The sequence below is a fragment of the Liolophura sinensis genome, chromosome 1, assembly GCF_032854445.1.
Source record: "Liolophura sinensis isolate JHLJ2023 chromosome 1, CUHK_Ljap_v2, whole genome shotgun sequence".
Classification (NCBI taxonomy): domain Eukaryota; kingdom Metazoa; phylum Mollusca; class Polyplacophora; order Chitonida; family Chitonidae; genus Liolophura; species Liolophura sinensis.
Window position 1 is genome coordinate 53,353,332 of NC_088295.1, and position 23,476 is coordinate 53,376,807.

The following is a 23,476-nucleotide window of genomic DNA, read 5'->3' on the forward strand; positions in this document are numbered from 1 at the left end:
CAATATCTTGAGTAAAAGGAAACTGAATTTGTGAATTTCAGAATGTTTTGGGAATGAAATAAATATTTATTGTTCCAAGTAAAGAAAGTTATCTTGTAGAAATCTTTTGTATTATTCTTCAATATTAAGCTATGCTGTGGTATTACAGGAAAGTAACGGACAAGCTCGGATTTTGCTGTGTGCAGCATCCAATGCAGCATTAGATGAACTAGTGATGAGATTGCATCAGGAGCGTTCAAGAGACATTGGAAAGCCTGGTGGTGAGGATATAATATATTCTGTAGGGATTTAACAAGAGAGTTTGAAAAGCCTGGTGGTGAGGATATCATAAGAACGTGGATTATACCATGACACAACCCTAAGCCAGAATGTGGGTTAGGCGGGCAACTTTAGGAGAGTTAGGCCAGGACATAATTAATTTAGACCAAGATGTGCGGTTAACCAGAACATAACTAATTTAAGTCAAGATATGGGTTAGACCAGAACATAACTAATTTAAGTCAAGATATGGGTTTGGACAGGACATAACTCATTTAGATCAAGATAAGGGTTTGGACAGGGTATAACTAATTTAAGTCAAGATATGGGTTTGGGCAGGGTAAAACTCATTTAGATCAAGATAAGGGTTTGGACAGGGTATAACTAATTTAGATCAAGATAAGGGTTTGGACAGGGCATAACTCATTTAGATCAAGATAAGGGTTTGGACAGGGTATAACTAATTTAGATCAAGATAAGGGCTTGGACAGGGTATAACTAATTTAGGTCAAGATATGGGTTTGGACAGGGCATAACTCATTTAGATCAAGATAAGGGTTTGGACAGGGTATCACTAATTTAGATCAAGATAAGGGTTTGGACAGGGTATAACTAATTTAGATCAAGATAAGGGTTTGGACAGGGTATAGCTAATTTAGATCAAGATAAGGGTTTGGACAGGGTATCACTAATTTAGATCAAGACAAGCGCTTGGACAGGGTATAACTAATTTAAGTCAAGATATGGGTTTGGACAGGGCATAACTCATTTAGATCAAGATAAGGGCTTGAACAGGGTATAACTAATTTAGATCAAGATAAGGGTTTGTACAGAGTATCACTAATTTAGATCAAGATAAGGGTTTGGACAGGTTATAACTAATTTAGATCAAGATAAGGGTTTGGACAGGGTATCACTAAGTTGGATCAAGATAAGGGTTTGGACAGGGTATAACTAATTTAGATCAAGATAAGGGTTTGGACAGGGTATAACTAATTTAGATCAAGATATGGGTTTGTACAGTGTATAACTAATTTAGATCAAGATAAGGGCTTGGACAGGGCATAACTAATTTAGATCAAGATAAGGGCTTGGACAGGGCATAACTAATTTAAGTCAAGATATGGGTTTGGACAGGGCATAACTCATTTAGATCAAGATAAGGGCTTGGACAGGGTATAACTAATTTAGATCAAGATAAGGGTTTGTACAGAGTATCACTAATTTAGATCAAGATAAGGGTTTGGACAGGTTATAACTAATTTAGATCAAGATAAGGGTTTGGACAGGGTATCACTAAGTTGGATCAAGATAAGGGTTTGGACAGGGTATAACTAATTTAGATCAAGATAAGGGTTTGGACAGGGTATAACTAATTTAGATCAAGATATGGGTTTGTACAGTGTATAACTAATTTAGATCAAGATAAGGGCTTGGACAGGGCATAACTAATTTAGATCAAGATAAGGGCTTGGACAGGGCATAACTAATTTAAGTCAAGATATGGGTTTGGACAGGGCATAACTCATTTAGATCAAGATAAGGGCTTGGACAGGGTATAACTAATTTAGATCAAGATAAGGGTTTGTACAGAGTATCACTAATTTAGATCAAGATAAGGGTTTGGACAGGTTATAACTAATTTAGATCAAGATAAGGGTTTGGACAGGGTATCACTAAGTTGGATCAAGATAAGGGTTTGGACAGGGTATAACTAATTTAGATCAAGATAAGGGTTTGGACAGGGTATAACTAATTTAGATCAAGATATGGGTTTGTACAGTGTATAACTAATTTAGATCAAGATAAGGGCTTGGACAGGGCATAACTAATTTAGATCAAGATAAGGGCTTGGACAGGGTATAACTAATTTAGATCAAGATAAGGGCTTGGACAGGGTATAACTAATTTAGATCAAGATAAGGGCTTGGACAGGGTATAACTAATTTAAGTCAAGATATGGGTTTGGACAGGGTATAACTAATTTAGATCAAGATAAGGGCTTGGACAGGGTATAACTAATTTAGATCAAGATAAGGGTTTGGACAGGGCATAACTAATTTAAGTCAAGATATGGGTTTGGACAGGGTATAACTAATTTAGATCAAGATAAGGGTTTGGACAGGGTATCACTAAGTTGGATCAAGATAAGGGTTTGGACAGGGTATCACTAATTTAGATCAAGATAAGGGTTTGGACAGGGTATAACTAATTTAGATCAAGATATGGGTTTGTATAGTGTATAACTAATTTAGATCAAGATAAGGGCTTGGACAGGGCATAACTAATTTAAGTCAAGATACCTCCTATCATCACTCAGGAACATTTTGGACCAGTGGCTATCTGAACATGAACAAAAGCCCAGACAAAAGCCTGTGATTTGCCATGATTTTTCAATTTAGTTACAAATTCTACCAAATTTAGTCCATCCTAAACCTTGAATAAGCTATATGGCAGATTTGTGCAGTGCCCACTTTAGAAGAGTCCATGTGTGCAGTTCTTTTACAAAGCAGCCACACTACGTTTGTAGAATGTGAATGTGAGGGGTTTTGTGAAGTAGTACGCCTACATGGTCCCTTATGAAGTCCACTCAGTTCTCCAAAGCAGTTTTCTATAACTCTTCACTATAAGTTTGTATTTATGTATGGTCTAAAACAGTTATCAATTTAAGAGATTACATAGTAAAAATTTTCTATAATGATTAAATTGAAAAGATCAGATTGACGCAGGGAACTAATATCATGTGCCATTTTGTACGATTGCCTTTTTTTTTTTTTTTTCTCAAATTTTAGTCAAGGTTATCAACTTTGTGCGAACAGGCAGGTCTGAGAGTATGCATCGTCTCATTAGGAGCTACAGCTTAAATGAGCTGGTTCGGAATACTGCTCGGAAAAGTAAGTTTTGGGGAACCATTAGGGTTTTAGGCTTGTGTAGGAAGTTTTCATAGATTCGTAAGTCTAAGCCTGTCTAATGTGTGTGCTTTGTTGAAATGCCTCAATAAGTAAATACAAAGCTTCCAATGTTTCAGGCTCTTGATTTGGTGTATAGTATAATATGTTTACTCAGTAGAACCATGCCACCAAAGAGCTGTATGTTTTTATGGGTTTTTTTTTTTTTTTGGTCCATTTAATGTACTGTACTCTTTATTTTCTGGAATCTGTCTACATATACCATGCGCCTCTCCACATTGTATGTTCATATTACAATTGCTTCAAAGATTATGCTGTAAGATAGTAAGATAGTTTGTGCACACAACTGTTCCAGTTTCAGTACTCTGAGCTCCAAGTAAAAAAACTGCTCCTATTATGTTATTTAAGCTAAATGCACTGCTTTCCCGAATTTAAATTCATCGGTGATTGAAACTTTCTATTTCAGTGTAATGTGGGGGTACACTTTCTGTGTGTCCATCAGTCAGGATTTCTGTGCTTTGTTTATGTCTTATTAACTTTTAAATTAAACTTACTGCAGCAAAATAATAGGTCACTCAGTGTATACAGGTATTGATTCTTTTTGTATGGCCTCCACCTGTTTTGGGGTCATCATGCATATTCTATCGTGTGCTCAGCTGATAACCTGATCTTCAAAGAGAAGCCTTGTTACCAGGCCTTAAATAAGCCCTACCAACCAATGTTCCCCTGTCTTTTTTTCTATCACGCGACAGCGTGTTTAGTGCACTACCAGGTACAGTTCAGTCAAGACATACCATGTCCCAGAATCCCCAACAGTACTCTGATTTTCTGTAATGTAATTGGACAACTAAGAAACATGAATTTTAATATCTCTTTTTAAAATTGTTTTATACCAGAATATGCATGTATAGTTAATTCGTGATTGTGAATTCACAGGGCAGTTGCCCAATCACACGCTTCAAACACTGGAGACTGAGAGGAATACAATGAACACAAGGCTGAACACTTTGACCAATCAGTTAAACACTCTACCAGACAACTGCAGCTCTGAAAAGGTGGGTATGACCTCATCTCTTGCTCTGAGACAGGGGATCCTTCCCATAAATAGTTGGCATGTCCACATTCCCATTAGTGGGTGTGTCCAGGTGTCCTTTTAAGGATGTCTCCACATTCCCATTAGTGGGTGTGTCCAGGTGTCCTTTTAAGGATGTGTCCACATTCCCATTAGTGGGTGTGTCCAGGTGTCCTTATAAGGATGTGTCCACATTCCCATTAATGGGTGTGTCCATGTTCCATTTAATGGTTGTTACAAGTTTCCATTAGTGGGTGTCTCCACGTTTCTTTAAGTGGATGTGTGAGATTCCTGTTCAGTGGGTATTTCCACGTTTCCATGAGTGGGTATGTCCATATTCCCATTAGCTATTATGTCCACATTAGCGGTTATGTCCATGTAGACATTAGTAGTTGTGTCCACATTCCCTTAAGTGGTTATGTCCACCTACCCATTAACAGTTATATCCATGCAGACATTAGTGGTTATGTCCACATTCCCATTGGTGGTTATGTCCACATTCCCATTATTGGTTATGCCTACATTCCCATTAGCATTTATGTTCACATACCCATTAATGGTTAAGTCCACATTCCCATTAGTGGTTATGTCCATGTAGGCATTAGTGGTTAAGTCCACATTCCCATTAGTGGCTATGTCCATGTAGGCATTAGTAGTTAAGTCCACATTCCCATTAGTGGATATGCCCACGTAGATATTTGTGGCTATGTCCATGAAGACATTATTGGTTATGTCTTCATTCACATTAGTGGCTACATGTATGTCCATGTTCCCATTCACGGCTATGTCCATGTAGACATTAGCGGTTATGTCCATGAAGACATTATTGGTTATGTCTTCATTCACATTAGTGGCTACATGTATGTCCATGTTCCCATTCACGGCTATGTCCATGTAGACATTAGCGGTTATGTCCGCATTCCCATTAGTGGTTGTGTCCAAGTTCCCAATCAGGGGTGTTATTGGGTTTGTCCAGATTTCACAGTGTGATATAGGTAGTCATTTCGTTATTTATCTCACTAAAGACAGATAGGCAGACAGAACCTCAATAGAGTGTTGAAAAAAAGCATGCGCTAAAGGTGCGGTCAAGTCATGGTTCTTCTCGCAGCCAGTTCAATTTACTGAAATGTGTAACATATTTTAATAAATCGGTGTTGAACAGCTGTGGCTGGCACAGTGTCATCCCATTGTATCTGAGGGTCACAGAAAGTAAAAAAGTAGGAAATGAGAAAACATTTTGAGAAAAAAATCTGTAGGTATATTATGCTGTGTTGTTTCGCTATGAAAATAATTTCAACTGGATATGTAGTATGGTGTGCCTAGTGGTGCAAGAAAGGAAAAAATAAGTACCAAAACATTTATCTCTCTCTCTGCAGAGAGCAAGAAACAGTTGTCTTAATGTGAGATTAAGACAACTCCAATCTGAGCAGTCACATAATTTGTGACCATAATGTTTTCCACTCTATTATGGGTGTTTGCCCTCAGTTATTGAACGTGGTGGTAGTTGGATGATGGTTTTAAATTTTATTCGCACTGAAAGTTGACGAAAATACCTGTGTTAAGAACAAAAGACCATGGGAACGCTGCCCATTGGTCTTTTGGAATATTAAAGTGATGTGCATGCTCATGTATCAGTATCATTAGAACATATGGAAACCATCGGTTTACCAGATATATCTACTTTTTAGTTTGACCAGGATAGCCGCTGAGTTGTCTCTTCATAATTCCCAAGTTGCTTGTAGGTCTTTGAGCATTGCATATATTTAGTGAATTGCATTGCATGTATCTTTCCAGAGAGCAAGTGTTAGACGGGAACTTAACATGCTGCAGAACCGTAAAAAGTTCCTGGATCGGACAGTCAAGTGTCAATCAGTAAGTCTTGTATATGACATTCACGAGATTATTTACGTACTGTGTGTATATGCAAATCAACCTTTTTAACCTATTATGTAAATCAGTTTTTTTTTTCATTAGAATTTATGCATACAAATATTATGAAGCTGAAATTTCTTTATGATGCCAAAATTGTTTGTTTGTGTCACTAAAGATGCTAGCTCCCTGAAACTGTGGAATTTATTTCTCTACTCCCCATAGTTCTCTCAGAATGCTTCAAAATATTGGTTGTACAGGTGGCTGAAAAGGTTGAAGAATTTCGGTTAACTAGATGGGCAGCATGATGTTTCTCTCGTACTTCTGCCGGACATGTCCTCAAAACCTGGACAAAGTCTAACCAAACTGAATTTTTGAGGGTTAAGCAGGCCCTGGCCTAGCGGTCAAGAAGATATGATGCAGGAGTTGTGGGTTCAGTTCGACCCTTACCTTGAGTTGCTTTGATTTCCTCCGCCTGTAGAAACCTGACTGCCAGCGTAGAAGTGAAGTAGGAGTAGAAATCTTGAGTACGACATCAACAATTAATCAAATATTAAATATACTGATGAATTTTTGACATTTTCTTCATTATAACCACCTTAAGGCAACACCATTTACAAGACAAATTACGGAATGTAAATTAACCAAATTTTGTTATAGTATCCCTTTATAGATCCCTAAAGTAAGTACATGTACGTGTACAATATATGTCCTTGTCACCTCATTAGGACAGGAATTGTTTTTTTTTTTTTGCCACATTGTCTGCCAGATTGTGATTGCTTATCTTCACAATAGTTCACATATCTGAGTTATTCCAACAGATGGTATTGGCCCCCATTACACATGGTCATTGCAGGCTGGTAAGTCACCTGGATAGTTACAGTCAGCATAGTCTACAAATGTCCAGTGGTTAGAGACCCTTTTTATGTCTTGCTTTCAACCAGTCTTGTATCTCTATTAGTTATTAACATGTCCTGAAGTACTATTAGGGATCAACCAGTCCTGCATTACCATTAGGGATCAACCAGTCCAATATCACTATAAGAGATCAATCAGTGCGAGATTCCTGTTAGGGATCAACCAGTCCTGCATAACCATTTATAATAGTGATGACCCAGTATGGAACATTGTCACTTTGCTGATTACAACATCATCTTATTCTTCATGTCAGAGCGAGAATGTTGTCATGAGCCCAGCAGAAGAAGCCCAGGTCAGAACTAGACTGTTACTCGGGGCAGACGTCATCTGTTCTACACTCAGCGGCATTGGTAGCCCGCTTCTAGTGGACACCTTTACGAACAGAGCTGCCGACCCAAGGAGAGCCCAGACCAATCATTTCACCTGTGTCATTGTTGATGAGGTAAATGTCTCCCAGTCATTTCACCTTCGTCATTGTTGATGAGGTAAACGTTGCCTAATCATATCACCTGTGTCATTGTTGATACTATAAATGTCTCCCAATCATTTCACCTGTGTTGATGTTGACGAGGTAAATGTCTGCTAATCATTTCACATGTGTCATTGTTGATGAGGTACACGTTTCCCAATCATTTCACCTTTGTCATTGTTGATAAGGTAAATGTCTTGCAATCATTTCACCTGAGTCATTGTTGATGAGGTAAATGTCTCCCAATCATATCACCGCTGTCATTGTTGATGAGGTACACGTTTCCCAATCATTTCACCGGTGTCATTGTTGATGAGGTACACGTTTCCCAATCATTTCACCTGTGTCATTCTTGATGTGGTACACGTTTCCCAATCATTTCACCTGTGTCATTGTTGATGAGGTACACGTTTCCCAATCATTTCACCTGTGTCATTGTTGATAAGGTAACTTTCTTCCAATCATTTCACCTGTTTCATTGTTGATGAGGTAAATATTTCCCAATCATTTCACCTGTGTTATTGTTGATAAGGTAAATGTCTTCCCAATCATTTCACCTGTGTCATTGTAAATGAGGTAAACATCTCCCAATCATTTCACCTGTGTCATTGTTGATGAGGTAAATGTCTGCTTATCATTTCACCAGTGTAAATGTTTATAAGGTAAATGTCTTCATTTCGATTTACTGTACACAGCTGAATTTTTTCATTTGTAAATCTAAAAAATATCAACTTTTGACTTAGGTGTTACTTTTGTCTTCGTTTTATTACTATGGAGAATAAATATTTTTCTTAAAAATTCACATTTTTAGAGGCAAATATAGGTCCTGAAATACTACTTTTGGTTCTGAAACTTACATTTAACCAATAGGATATCATCCTACCTTTCTAAACGTCTAATAAAATACATCTATTTTATTTATGCCATTTACATAAGAATGTGGGTGGCCTAATGGCTAAAGCATCTGCCTCGAAGTCAGGAGACACAGGATTAAACCCTGGGTCAGGTTATCAAAGACTTAAAAAATGGTACTAGTTGCTGCCATGCTTGGCACTCAGCACTGAGAGTACTGGCAACACTGTGCTGGCATGGACTCACCCGGCACAAGAAGACACAGTATATGTAGACGCACCAAGTAACTCCACATCGTCATCACATGATTAAAAAGTTTTATGTGAAACCCCAAGCATTCCTTCATTCAAAGAGTGCATAATTTATGTAATAAATGTCATGTTTGTGAATACTGAAAGACAATGTACCTCATCTAATATGCCAGAAACTTAAAAAAATTTGATGGTAGATTTTTTGAATTGAATGAGTGCACTCATAATTATCAATTATAGTAGGTTTATGGCTGGAGCAGATAACAATGGCCAATGTGTCCTTGGATCTGCAAGCACCGTCTTTGGTGGCCAGATAGGTGCAGTTCTCTGCCAGTGAGAGGCCATCAAGCGCTAGTGGTGTCAAGACTGTGTGTCACACTACTGCTGTCCGGGTAAAATGGTACATTTTACGCATAAATGACTTTAGTTGTACAGGTACATGTTTAGATGTGTACATGCCTGTGTGCTTAATGGTTTAGTCATTCATGAATGTACTGTTATTTATATTTTTTTTACGTTCAGGCCACACAGTGCTCTGAGCTGGATTGTCTTATACCACTACAGTTTGGAATAACCAAAATGGTTTTAGTTGGGGATCCAGAACAGCTCCCTGCCACAGTCCTCTCAAAGGTGAACAAAAAATATGTGTAGCAGGTCTGTCTGACTCTTTACTGTGAAGGTATATGATTTCATTATCCCTGCACGTATGTGTGCGCTAGCACTTCAGGGAATAGGGCCAGTAGTAAAAGTATGTTGATTTGGCACAATGTAACTTGCATACAAGGCCTGCAAACAAGGACACCATTCTAAATTTTTATCTGGATTTGATGATTTTTTTTTGTACTTTTCTCTCAGTGTTTCTGAAATCTTACAATTTCTTTAAAAATTCCTAACATTTCCAATAGTCACACCAAAACAAAAAATATACTGGCTGACCTGTCCAATTTTTTCTTATAGGGTCATGTTACCACTATTTCTTCTGTAATTTGGGACATCGGGTCTCCTCATTGTAGCCGTTGTATCGAGTGGGCATAAAAAAATGGGCCGTACTTTGATGCTGCATTGCTCCATTATCCTTTGTTCAAACCCTTGCAAACTTTGGACATTCAAATGGCATGACTTTGGTAATATACTGACCAATTTTCAAGGTCATAGCTTGAGTAGTCTATACACAGGGTTAAAATGAAAACATAGCCTCAGAAACGCACCTTCTGGCGACCCACATTGCATCACCTGTCGTGTCATGAGTAGAGTGTGGGCTTCACCTGTGTGACACGCATCAATCAAGTGTCGTCTGGAAAAATTGTCTGGCTCTAGTGTCAGAGAAACCCTTCTGCCAGATAGGCAAAAGTTTTGCTGAATCAAGATGCTTTTCTCTGCGGTGGACAAGGAAAAAGCTCACCTTTTCAAGTAAAACAAGGTAGAATATCATTTTGAAATGTCTGGAACATGCGTTTTTTACTCTCTTTTGATTTTGTTCCCATGAACAGAAATCTTAAAGGATGACATTGAAATTTTGTCTATATACATAGGACATAATGGCTTTTGAGTGTGTAAATTTTTAAAAGCTGATGGAAGAGGGTTTTAAAGATATTGAGCGTCAAAGTACGGCCCATTTTTTTTAATACCCACCTGATATATGTAATTCTAGCAAGAATATTGAGTTTCTTTTTTCTCACATTGTCAGACCATCTAATGAACAAGATACTTATATCTTTACTTTTCTTAAAGGCTGATAAAGAAATGTAATAATCTGCTTTAAGCACTACTAATATCTGTCCCAAATTTTTAGAAGAATTAGGTATGTGCGAAAAAGAATCTTTTAATGATCTAGTATTTAACTTACGAAAAGATTGTTCACTATATTCAGATTTAAATTCGCTAAAATCAGAGAGGGTATATATGTTTAAAATAGATTTCAAAAAAGATATTAATTTGTACACACTTGTGGACTAAAATAACAATAGAATAACAAACATAATTGTTCAAATCCACCGTGGCTTTTCATTGAAAATTTGGGCTCAATTTGCATCATGGCTTTGTTAAAAAAGATCTTAAAATGTCTTATTAATCTGATTATACCTTGACCGCAAAACCTTTTTTAACACTTCATTTTTACCCCAGTTTCTATGTGGTGTCTGGTTTCAGAAAGCAGATGAGAATCAGTTTCGTCTGTCCCTTTTCGAGAGACTGTGCCGCTACTTACAGACCAAGTTCGGTGATCAGGAATTAGTCCTCTTCCTGGACACTCAGTACAGGATGGATGGCGAGATCTGTGACTTCCCTAACAAATATGTCTATGATGATAGACTTAAAACTGACCAGTAAGTACTACACATATAGTAACAGGGCTTCAGTCTTATTTCAGCCAATTGTTTGATCAAGGTTTTGTCAGTATTTTGTCAGTCTGTCCTTCTCTCCATCCACCCAAATACCTGTTACTGCCAATGGCTCTAAAATTTTTTGAAACACTATTTTCGAGTATATGAAATAAATCTAAATGTGTACATTGTATGTAGCTGTATATAACATTTGCTACTAATCATCTGCTTGCAACATTCAGTGACCTGGGGTAGATAGTCAACGGTAGTTTCCAACCTTTGTTAATTGCTTGTAGATCTGTGCTAGATAGAAGTCAGACGTTCCCCCTGAAGCCTTACCTGGTGTTCGACCTTCAGTATGGTAGAGAGGTCAACCCGGGCGTTGGGTAAGACATTCGCTTATGAGACACGTAAAAGCCCAGCCATCCACAGCAGCTCTGTTTGCAATTGGCTGAATAACTGCCATTAATTCATGGATTGGAACATGAGACACACACTTATGAGACACGTAAAAGCTCAGCCATCCACAGCAGCTCTGTTTGCAATTGGCTGAATAACTGCCATTAATTCATGGATTGGAACATGAGACACGCACTTATGAGACACGTAAAAGCTCAGCCATCCACAGCAGCTCTGTTTGCAATTGGCTGAATAACTGCCATTAATTCATGGATTGGAACATGAGACACGCACTTATGAGACATGTAAAAGCTCAGCCATCCACAGCAGCTCTGTTTGCAATTGGCTGAATAACTGCCATTAATTCATGGATTGGAAAAAAATTTTTAAATAAAAGCAGGTGTTCATTTAAGGATTGAATTACATAATCTGCTCATCTGGAATGTTCAACAAATTGTATTTGTCTCTATTTGTACATAAATGTGTGTGGCCTGAGAAACTTTTGGAAATGTTCGAAATGTAACAGTGAATTCCTTACTGTCTGAAAATGGTATAGTGTAAATAGATGCTTGAGCACAGTGCATACCTCTGCTCATCTGGTCTTTGGTACACATTCGTTGAAAATTACAGGTCTTCTTTCAAAGTGATGAACATTTGTGTACATTATGAGGGAAAGTTCATCACTAACTTGCCAAAGGTTTGTAGTTGGCACCAGGACAATCAATAAATCAATCAGTGAATTGATTGTTGTAATATTAGTGTAATATCATTTTAATTGCAGCATTAACAGCTATTGAAATAAATTCAAAAAAAAGAAAAAAATTATGCAAATATATATCTTGTACAAGCTTTGCATGTAAAGTTGTCTGCATATGTGTCCTGTTGCAGGATGATATCCAACCCGTTGGAGGCAGAGTTTATTGTAGAATTCTGTGAGTATCTGGTCAGAACTATAAAGCTGAAGGAAAATCAGATCTGCATTATCTCCCCTTATCAGAAACAGAAGACGTTCCTGAAAGGCCAGCTGTGCAGCAGGTGAGAAAGTTATCTCCCCTTAGCGGCATGTCAGTTCATAAGCTTAACCCAATTGACATTGCTTAGGAAGTAGTTTTCTAATTGGCTGTTGGCAAATCTGTGTTTAAATCATGACAGCCTTGTTTTCGCTAACAGGTCACTATTTATGGACCAAGGTTTTGGGGAATCCCTCGCTGACATATGTACAGTGTACAGCAGTATCATCGTTATCAGATTCCCCCTCCCGTAACCTAACATTGGTTCTTAAAGCTAAAATAAGTCTGTGCAATAAATTTAATTTCCTTCAACCCAAACAGGCGTATTGTTTGAAGGTTAGTTGAATGTTAATTTTTTGCTGTATTGATTGGCCAACAGTTTACTGAAAATCTCTCATTTTAAGAATTATTCCCTAATTACATTTCGTGGGTTATGGTTGTGTTGTCCGTCATGTTCACCTACGTATTCATCATATGTGTCAAACCTGGAAGGGATTCCCTCACTGCAAAAATGAGACATACTCTCCCAGCACATTTGATGTCATGGCACTGTAATGCTTCTGACAGGAGACTACTCATGCAATTCCACTATCCCTGGCAGTCTTAAATTTTTAATGTAGCACCACTGCCTGGAGAATATCTCAGTCGATGAAACAGCGTCAAGTTGAACTAGGAAGGTAGTCAGCACTAGACCCTATGTTGCCAGGGGAACAAGGGTCTAGGCACTGGATAAACCTGCATGTCTGTATAATGGGTTGAGGGAGCCTTTTTGATGGGATCGGGTGGTTTCCTCTTGGCTGAACCCACTTCCAACCATAAACCTGACCTGTCTTGTATAAAGCTGTGGGCTGTAGACTAGCATTAAATTAACGTTCAGTCAGGATGACTCAAAGCTGGGTTGGATCCAGATTTGCCCAATTGATGACCTTTTGCGTTTACATGTACAGTGTGGATTGTTTGATGTAAGCGTGTCTCAAGACAACAGTATTTTCTAGTGTAATGCTGGTTTATTATTAAATTATTCAGGAATATGTAGTAAAGCAGTAGTGAGATAAATAAGTCACACCTCAAACCCTCGCCCATTTTGTTTATTTATTTATTTATTTGATTGGTGTTTTACGCCGTACTCAAGAATATTTCACTTATACGATGGCAGCCAGCATTATGGTGGGTGGAAACCAGGCACGGCCTATGGGAAACCCAAGACCATCCACAGGTTGCTGACAGACCTTCCCACGTACGGTTGAAGAGGAAGCCAGCATGAGCTGGACTTGAACTCACGGGGACCAAATTGGTGAGAGACTCCTGGGTCATTACGCTGCGGGACCGGCCCGGATAGCACAGTTGGTAGAGCGTCCGCTTCGGGACCGGTAGATCCAGGATCAATCCTTGATCGAGTCACACCTAAGACTTTAAAAGAGGAAGTTGTAACTTCCTCGCTTGGCGTTCAGCATGAAGGGGATAGTGCAACAACTGGTTGACCCGTATCAGTATAATGGCTCGGGCGGGGCGGCTTACTTGCCTTCGGTAAGTCGTCTCAGTGAAGCAGCACTAAATAAAAGAGCGGTGGAAATCCGTCCTGCAACAAGGAGGCACATTATCCGTACATGCACCCTAATGATTCCTTCGTCGTCATATGACTGAAAAATTGTTGAGTACGACGTTAAACCCCAAGCACTCACTCACTCACTCATTACGCTGCGCTAGCGCACTAACCAACTGAGCCATGGAGGCCCCTCGCCCATTTTATTTCGCAGCTGTATTTTATCTTAATATACAACAAACTGACTTTCATAATTTTAATATAGCATCTGCTCTCAGACCCCAGCAGATGAGATCACTATTGTCTGTGAGTTACAGTCAAGACTTCTAAATGTTAAAATTTTTTTTTCAATGGATTTTATGCTTATTCATTTGTAGGAATATTAATGTTGAAGTGGGAACTGTGGATGGTTTCCAGGGTCGCGAGAAAGATGTGGTGATCCTATCTTGTGTGAGGGCAAAGAGTGAGTCAGGTGGGATTGGGTAAGTGATGGGTGTGTGGGGATAATCATGCAAGAGTGAGTCGGGTGGGGTTATTTAAGTGAAGGCTGTGTGGGGACAACCATACAAGAGTGAGTCGGGTGGGGTTATTTAAGTGATGGCTGTGTGGGGATAACCGTACAAGAGTGAGTCAGGTTGGGTTGGGTAAGTGATGGCAGTGTGGGGATAACCATACAAGAGTGAGTCAAGTGGGGTTGGGTAAGTGATGGCTGTGTGGGGATAACCATACAAGAGTGAGTCAGTTGGGTTTGGGTAAGTGATGGCTGTGTGAGGATAATGGTACAGGAGTGATTTAGGGGGATTGTGTAAGTGATGTCAGTGCGGGGATAACCATACAAGAGTGAGTCAAGTGGGGTTGGGTAAGTGATGGCTGTATGGGGATAACCATACAAGAGTGAGTCAAGTGGGGTTGGGTAAGTGATGGCTGTGTGAGAATAATGGTACAGGAGTGATTTATGGGGATTGTGTAAGTGATGTCAGTGGGGGATAACCATACAAGAGGGAGTCAAGTGGGGTTGGGTAAGTGATGGCTGTGTGGGGATAACCATACAAGAGTGAGTCAGTTGGGTTTGGGTAAGTGATGGCTGTGTGAGGATAATGGTACAGGAGTGATTTAGGGGGATTGTGTAAGTGATGTCAGTGCGGGGATAACCATACAAGAGTGAGTCAAGTGGGGTTGGGTAAGTGATGGCTGTATGGGGATAACCATACAAGAGTGAGTCAAGTGGGGTTGGGTAAGTGATGGCTGTGTGAGAATAATGGTACAGGAGTGATTTATGGGGATTGTGTAAGTGATGTCAGTGTGGGGATAACCATACAAGAGTGAGTCAAGTGGGGTTGGGTAAGTGATGGCTGTGTGAGGATAATGGTACAGGAGTGATTTAGAGGGATTGTGTAAGTGATGTCAGTGTGGGGATAACCATACAAGAGTGAGTCAAGTGGGTTTGGGTAAGTGATGGCTGTGTGGAGATAATCATACAAGAGTGAACTAAGTGGGGTTGGGTAAGTGATGGATGTGTGGGGATAACCATACAAGAGTGAGTCAAGTGGAGTTGGGTAAGTGATGGCTGTGTGGGGATAACCATACAAGAGTGAGTCAAGTGGGATTGCGTAAGTGATGGCTGTGTGGAGATAACCATACAAGAGTGAGCCAAGTGGGGTTGGGTAAGTGATGTCTGTCTGGGGATAATGGTACAGGAGTGATTCAGGGGGATTGTGTAAGTGATGGCTGTGTAGGGATAACCATACAAGAGTGAGCCAAGTGGGTTTGGGTAAGTGATGGCTGTGTGAGGACAACCATACAAGAGTGAGTCAAGTGGGGTTGGGTAAGTGATGTCTGTCTGGGGATAATGGTACAGGAGTGATTCATTGGGATTGTGTATGTGATGTCAGTGTGTGTATAACCATACAAGAGTGAGTCAGGTGGGGTTGGGTAAGTGATAGCTGTGTGGGGATAACCATACAAGAGTGAGCCAAGTGGGGTTGGGTAAGTGATGGCTGTATGGGGATAACCATATGAGGGTGAGTCAGGTTGGGTTGGGTAAGTGATTGTCTGTCTGGGGATAATGGTACAGGAGTGATTCAGGGGGATTGTGTAAGTGATGTCAGTGTGGGGATAACCACACAAGAGTGAGTCAGGAGGATTGTTGACTATACTTGTTGACTATACTATGCTATCTTTATATTGTAAATTTATACTCTTTCTGAAATCCTAGACCCCTATTTATAGATAATTTTAAGTAGAAGGGCTTATGATTGTTAGGTAACAAATTTTGTCATCTCAGCTGTTTATATTTACAGCTAATTCTTGTGATAATATTGTCGCGATAAAACTGAAATATCGTTGAAAGCGACGTTAAAACTTGCTCTCACCCATTCACTTGTGATGATAATGATGATGCAAGCAATTGGATATTTCTGATCTATGTCAAATGCTATTTTCCATTAGGAAAGGATATTGTATAGTCCAGTGTACAGTAGTATTACCTTTGTATACATAATTGTATACATGACCCTACATGTAAATATAAGAAGTCATTAAGTGTAGAAGTTATACTGATTTTGAGTGACTGAGTGATTTATAAAGAAGAGTAAACAGGTGGAAAATGTGGATGTAAACATTTACATTGTTACTTCAGTCATAAACAAAGGCCATGTTTTGATTATTTACCATTTAACATTTTGTGTTGCTGAATGGTCTAGTATCTGGTATGGAATTTTGCGTTTATGAACAATTTTTGCCAGCTGATCAAAACAACAATGCTGTTGGTGAGCATTGTAGAGAGTTAGCAAACTGAAAAACTTGTCACAAAATGTTTTATGCAATTCTTGAAACCCTAAATGATGTCAAACAAACAAAATAAGACAATCAAACAGGAAAGCAAAGTAATAATAGGAGCAGGATTGGCAGGTCATACATATTCATGTTCCACACCCACCTCACGTGGACACACAGTGTATTGTGCATTGAGTGGACCCCTCTAGTGAGCAATCATTTGTCTGTGGATGGTTTCATTTGTCAGTAAGGGAAAATATCAACTGCCGAAAATGTCCCATCTGAGAAGAGTGCCAGTTAAAACCCGAATCACAGTCTTTTGTCTAACCTTTGACCAGTAGTGGTGATATGTCAGCGACTCCGGCAAGAGATGAACTTAAATCGACACTAAGCCGTAAGCAAAAAAACACATATTTGAAAGAAGAACAAAGCCAAAGTCAGAAAAATACAGGCACTCAATTTATTTCATGAAAAATCAATATAAAATTTGTCTAAAACTCAATTTTCCGATAGCTTGTTGTTACCACAACAAGAAAGTGGCTAGAAAAGCCCCTGGAGCTACATGCGAATGTGAATGAGATCTCTTCCTGTCAGCAAAGAAAAGCTGACAGGAAGAGATCTCATTCACAGGCAAAGTCAGGCAAACATTATTCTTTGGAGAAAAAAAAAGTACTCTTTTGCATGTGTTGGTACATATCTTAACTCTTATTGTCTTTTGTTTCAGTTTTCTGGGAAACAAGCAGCGATTGAATGTGGCTCTCACGCGAGCAAGATACTCTTTGTTTATTGTGGGCTGTGTTGAATCTCTGACTGTGAGTGTGTTTATTTATCTGTATGTTACCATACATAATACATGTGCAGTTAGTTCATGAACCCAGTTAGTGAGAAATACAGGTACAGTCAGTTCATGAATGCAGTTAGTGAGAAATACACATACAATGAGTTCAGGAATGCAGTTAGTGAGAAATACAGGTACAGTGAGTTCATGAACCCAGTTAGTGAAAAATACAGGTACAGTGAGTTCATGAACCCAGTTAGTGAGAAATACACGTACAGGAAGTTCATGAACCCAGTTAGTGAGAAATACAGGTACAGTGAGTTCATGAACCCTGTTAGTGAGAAATACACGTACAGGAAGTTCATGAACCCAGTTGATGAGAAATACATGTACAGGAAGTTCATGAACCCAGTTAGTGAGAAATACACGTACAGGAAGTTCATGAACCCAGTTAGTGAAAAATACATGTACTGTAAGTTCATGAACCCAGTTAGTGAGAAATACATGTACAGTGAGTTCATGAACCCAGTTAGTGAAAAATACAGGTACAGTGAGTTCATGAACCCAGTTAGTGAGAAGTACACGTACAGGAAGTTCATGAACCCAGTTAGTGAGAAATACACGTACAGTGAGTTCATGAACCCAGTTAGTGAAAAATACATGTACTGTAAGTTCATGAACCCAGTTAGGGAGAAATACATGTACAGTGAGTTCATGAACCCAGTTAGTGAGAAATACATGTACAGTGAGTTCATGAACCCAGTTAGTGAGAAGTACATGTAGAGTGAGTTCATGAACCCAGTTAGTGAGAAGTACATGTAGAGTATGATTACCTGATAAATTATTTTATGAAGACATTTACTCCATCCTTAGATACATGTGTATAGTGATGAAGCCATAGTTGACATTCATTTTTTTCAACCAGTATGTGTCTCTTGGAAAAGTTTACAAGTTAAATTTGCGAAAAGGCACTTGCTTTCCTCCACCCACAATAGGCATTTCCTGGCAGCCATTGTAAAAACTGAAAATTCTTGAGTATGGGGTTGAACAGCAATCAAACCATAAAAATTATCAGTTAAATTTGTAATTGAAAATTAAATACTTAAATGTAGTTATTTATTTATTTATTTGATTGGTGTTTGATGCTGTACTCAAGAATATTTCACTTATACGACTGCGGCCAGCATTATGGTGGGTGGAAACCGGGCAGAGCCCAGGGGAAACCCATTCCCATCCATAGATTGCTGGCAGACCTTCCCACATACGGCCAGAGACGAAGCCAGCATGAGATGGACTTGAACTCACAGCGACTGCATTGGTGAAAGACTCCTGGGTCATTAGGCTGCACTAGCGCGCTAACCAACTGAATCACGGAGGCCCCCAAATACTCAAATACTTGAATAATTAAATACATGATGTTGATTGATGCCCAAAGATGTGTGATTCTAGAATAAGTCTTGTTTTGAGCTGTAGAATGTGAATTTGCCAAAATATGTGTGTTTACTTTGAAAAAGGGTGGAATGGTTATTTTGGAGTAATAGATAATTTTAACAGATTTAGTAAATTTTAGTAAAATTTAAATTTTAATTTAAAATTTAAAATCTGATTTATGATCAGATAAGATATTGTAATGAACCACAATTAATACTTAAATAACAGACAACAATTCTCTTGTTGATCATTTTTACCCAGCAAAATCAGAAAATACTTTTAGACAGAGGATCTTTTTTTTGCAGTGCCTACCAAGCATGAGCTATATATGTGATTACATGCGAAGAGCTGTGCACGTAATATTGTATGAAGTGCAATAATTTGAGCTATTCTTGGCAAATAGAGATGGATTTTTCGCTAAAGATCTCGGGTATAACCTCTTTAATGTAGATCAGAGCAAAATGAATGTGGTTAGCGCACTAGGGCAGTGTAATAACCCAGGAGCCTCTCACCAATGCGGTCGCTGTGGGTTCAAGTCCAGCTCATGCTAGCTTGCTCTCTGGCCATATGTGGGAAGGTCTGCCGGCAACCTGCAGATGATTGTGGGTTTTCCTGGGGTTCTGCCTGGCTTCCTCCCACCATACTGCTGGCCACCGTCGTATAAGTGAAATATTCTTGAGTACGGCGTAAAACAACAATCAAATAAATAAATAAATAAATGTTTTGATGAATACAGATCAGTGAGGAATGGAGGGCTATGATGTCAAATGCTCAGAGGCGGGACAAAATTGTGACTGTCTCCTCCCCAAGCGACTATCACGTCGTTATGCAGCAGTCACTCAAGGAGGGGGCGGGATGTACCTCACACTGATTGACTGAACCATCTCTAGGTAGGAACCAAGGGTACACCCTAATTCTTATCAGGTTATAACTATAGAAGTTATGTTGTAGCCAGCTGATATGCAAGATACGCACTCCCAAAACAGCCAGTCACTGATGATTCTGCTTTCCAAATGTTTTGTTATTTACCATAATGCTTTTCCTGACAGTGCAGATTGTGAACATATTGCAGTCATTCATATGACTGTCATGTTAGCATGTACATGTACATTACAGTATTATCATGTGTACATTACAGTATTATCATATGCACATGTACATTACAGTATTATCATGTGTACATTACAGTATTATCATGTGTACATTACAGTATTATCATATGTACATGTACATTACAGTATTATCATGTGTACATTACAGTATTATCATATGTACATGACAGTATTATCACATGAATGTACATGTACATTACAGTATTATCACATGAATGTACTTGTTATCTTTTAGGAATTTCCATCTGTTATTTATTTCCAGGACGTCATCAGATTACAGACGCCTTTTTTGTACTAGTGACTTGGGACATTGTGGAGAATTGGAACTTGTACATGGAATTTCATTTACATTTGTTGGTACATTGTGTTCCTATTTGCTGTACTGAATACCAAGATGAGGCTATTCTGAAGAAGGCAGTCGTCCTGTTTGCTGCACTGAATACCAAAACGAGGTTATTCTGAAGAAGGCAGTCGTCCTGTTTGCTGCACTGATTACCAAGACGAGGTTATTCTGAAGAAGGCAGTCGTCCTGTTTGCTGCACTGAATACCAAAACGAGGTTATTCTGAAGAAGGCAGTCGTCATGTTTGCTGCACTGAATACCAAAACGAGGTTATTCTGAAGAAGGCAGTCGTCATGTTTGCTGCGCTGAATACCAAGACGAGGCTATACTGAAGAAGGCAGTCTTCTTGTTTGCTGCACTGAATACCAAGAGGAGGTTATTCTGAAGAAGGCAGTCCACCTGTTTGCTGCACTGAATACCAAGATGTGGCTATTCTGAAGAAGGCAGTCGTCATGTTTGCTGCACTGAATACCAAGACGAGGTTATTCTGAAGAAGGAAGTTTTCCTGTTTGCTGCACTGAATACCAAGACAAGGCTATTTCTGAAGAAGGCAGTCTTCCTGTTTGCTGCACTGAATACCAAGACAAGGTTATTCTTAAGAAGGCAGTCTTCCTGTTTGCTGCACCGAATACCAAGAGGAGGTTATTCTGAAGAAGGCAGTCTTCCTGTTTGCTGCACCAAATACCAAGACGAGGTTATTCTTAAGAAGGCAGTCTTCCTGTTTGCTGCACCGAATACCACGAGGAGGTTATTCTGAAGAAGGCAGTCGTCCTGTTTGCTGCACTGAATACCAAGACGAGGTTATTCTGAAGAAGGCAGTCGTCATGTTTGCTGCACTGAATACCAAGACGAGGTTATTCTGAAGAAGGCAGTTTTCCTGTTTGCTGCACTGAATACCAAGACGAGGTTGTTCTGAAGAAGGCAGTTGTCCTATTTGCTGCACTGAATATCCAGACAAGGTTATCCTGAAGAAGGCAGTCTTCCTGTTTGCTGTTTTCTGCTGTAGAATGTGGTGACCTCCATTACGGTGCTGAGTACCATGAAATGGTTGTGCTGTAGAATGTGGTGGCCTCCGTTACAGCACTGAGTACCATGAAATGGTTGTGCTGTAGAATGTGGTGGCCTCCGTTATGGCACTGAGTACCATGAAATGGTTGTGCTGTAGAATGTGGTGGCCTCCGTTACAGCACTGAGTACCATGAAATGGTTGTGCTGTAGAATGTGGTGGCCTCCATTACAGTAGTGAGTACCATGAAATGGTTGTGCTGTAGAATGTGGTGGCCTCCATTACAGTAGTGAGTACAATGATATTGTGCTGTAGAATTTGGTGGTCTTCATTACAGTACTGAGTACCATGAAATGTTTATGCTGTAGAATTTGGTGGTCTACATTACGGTACTGAGTACCATGATATGGTTGTGCTGTAGAATGTGGTGGCCTCCATTAAGGTGCCGAGCACCATGAAACGTTTATGCTGTAAAATGTGGTGGCCTTCATTACGGTACTGAGTACCATGAAATGGTTATGCTGTAGAATGTGGTGGCCTCCATTAAGGTGCCGAGCACCATGAAACGTTTATGCTGTAAAATGTGGTGGCCTTCATTACGGTACTGAGTACCATGAAATGGTTATGCTGTAGAATGTGGTGGCCTCCATTAAGGTGCCGAGCACCATGAAACGTTTATGCTGTAAAATGTGGTGGCCTTCATTACGGTACTGAGTACCATGAAATGGTTATGCTGTAGAATGTGGTGGTCTTCATTATGGCATAGAGTAAATAACTCCCTTTAGTAACCCATTGGTGCTAAATAATGTCATTATAGAGTAGGTCTCAAAGAACTGACTTGCACTAAATGATAGGTTTGATTGGTTGATTGGTTGATGGAGACAACCTGGACACATGACATATTTCGTTGGTTATTTTGATCTTTATTACGAATATCTGTGATCCTGTATCACAATTATAACTGTAATGAAGAAAGTAGAATTTACTTAACAAATACTGCACTGGAGCATATTGTTAAAGTGTTCATTTGTTAATAATGTTCTAGTCTTGAGCTGGTCAAAGAAGAAGGGCTTTCCATTCAGATTGAATTTATTTGGGTATTTTGCTGAAGTGCCAAAAGAGTTACTTCCCTTGGATGTGAATGGCAGGATCACCTACTGAGTCTCATTTTGTTTTTCATTTCACCTCAGTTCAGATAGAGTTACCACACGTGTTCGTCTTATGAGACTGCAGATGTCTCAGTTTATCATGCAAGGAAGCACAAGCCAGAATCCTGCAGGATTATCATCTGTAAACTTGGCTGTGTGCTCATTGCTTCCTGTTTTATATTTTTTTATGCTACTACACAATGTTTTTATTAACATATGAGATATTTGAATGGCGGTGTGTTAATTCCTTTGGTTAACTCACTCTGAATATGTATATATTGAGATTGCAACTCGCGTCATTAGCAGTGAAAAGCGTTCTCTGTATTGTTATGAAGCCAAAGATGTACATAAACATGTAGTTACAATTAAAGTCTCTGTGCGGCATTTTGCTCTTTAATCAAATTCCATGATTACAGTGAAAGTCACTGTTAAGCATAGTACCGGTTACTCCTAAGTCCTGTATTACAGATACTGCTTGTTAACATTTGTATAGACCTGTATTGGTGCATATACTGTACATGTGCTTGTCACACACCTTTAGTAGATGCGTACAGTAATAGACGTCATCTGGAAGCTGTATGGATAATCTAGTTGACTTCAGAAGTGAAGTCAGAGGATATATCATGTTGAAACTGTAGGTACCTTAGGTACATATCTATTTGAGTGTGTGATGGCTTTTTGAAAATGACATACAAGACATGAATGAGAATAGTATCAACCATGAGAACATTTAACTTACTGACCACCCTTGCGTATCAAATTGTTTTTACTGCACATTTGTAGGTGAAAATAATGTGTAATATTATAGGTTATAATACATGTTTGTCTAAGGGTGGCACATTTTAGCATGTGCCCATGGCATTATTTTGTAATAAAACTGTTGTAATGATTGTGTTCTCATAATACCAGAGTATGATAGATAGCACAAGTAGGCATGAAAAACATCCTCAAGTTGACAATAATATTTGAACATGTTGTTGAGAAATAATAAGAAAGCATAACTGGTAACAATT

The 23,476-nt window shown here is 39.1% G+C and overlaps 1 protein-coding gene across 1 annotated transcript in view; it reads left to right on the forward strand.

Moving 5' to 3' along the window:
• Window positions 1-21,367, forward strand: part of LOC135472177 (probable helicase senataxin) — a 43,274-nt gene extending 21,907 nt beyond the window's left edge. The window contains exons 12-24 of the mRNA XM_064751556.1: window positions 149-260; window positions 3,051-3,152; window positions 4,104-4,222; window positions 6,034-6,111; window positions 7,280-7,468; window positions 9,121-9,228; window positions 10,747-10,922; window positions 11,216-11,305; window positions 12,207-12,353; window positions 14,249-14,353; window positions 17,371-17,458; window positions 19,592-19,745; window positions 20,230-21,367. Of these exons, the coding sequence (XP_064607626.1) occupies window positions 149-260; window positions 3,051-3,152; window positions 4,104-4,222; window positions 6,034-6,111; window positions 7,280-7,468; window positions 9,121-9,228; window positions 10,747-10,922; window positions 11,216-11,305; window positions 12,207-12,353; window positions 14,249-14,353; window positions 17,371-17,458; window positions 19,592-19,726 (1,449 nt within the window). The 3' untranslated portion in view covers window positions 19,727-19,745; window positions 20,230-21,367. The remainder of the gene's footprint in view (window positions 1-148; window positions 261-3,050; window positions 3,153-4,103; window positions 4,223-6,033; window positions 6,112-7,279; window positions 7,469-9,120; window positions 9,229-10,746; window positions 10,923-11,215; window positions 11,306-12,206; window positions 12,354-14,248; window positions 14,354-17,370; window positions 17,459-19,591; window positions 19,746-20,229) is intronic.
• Window positions 21,368-23,476: the final 2,109 nt, after the last annotated feature.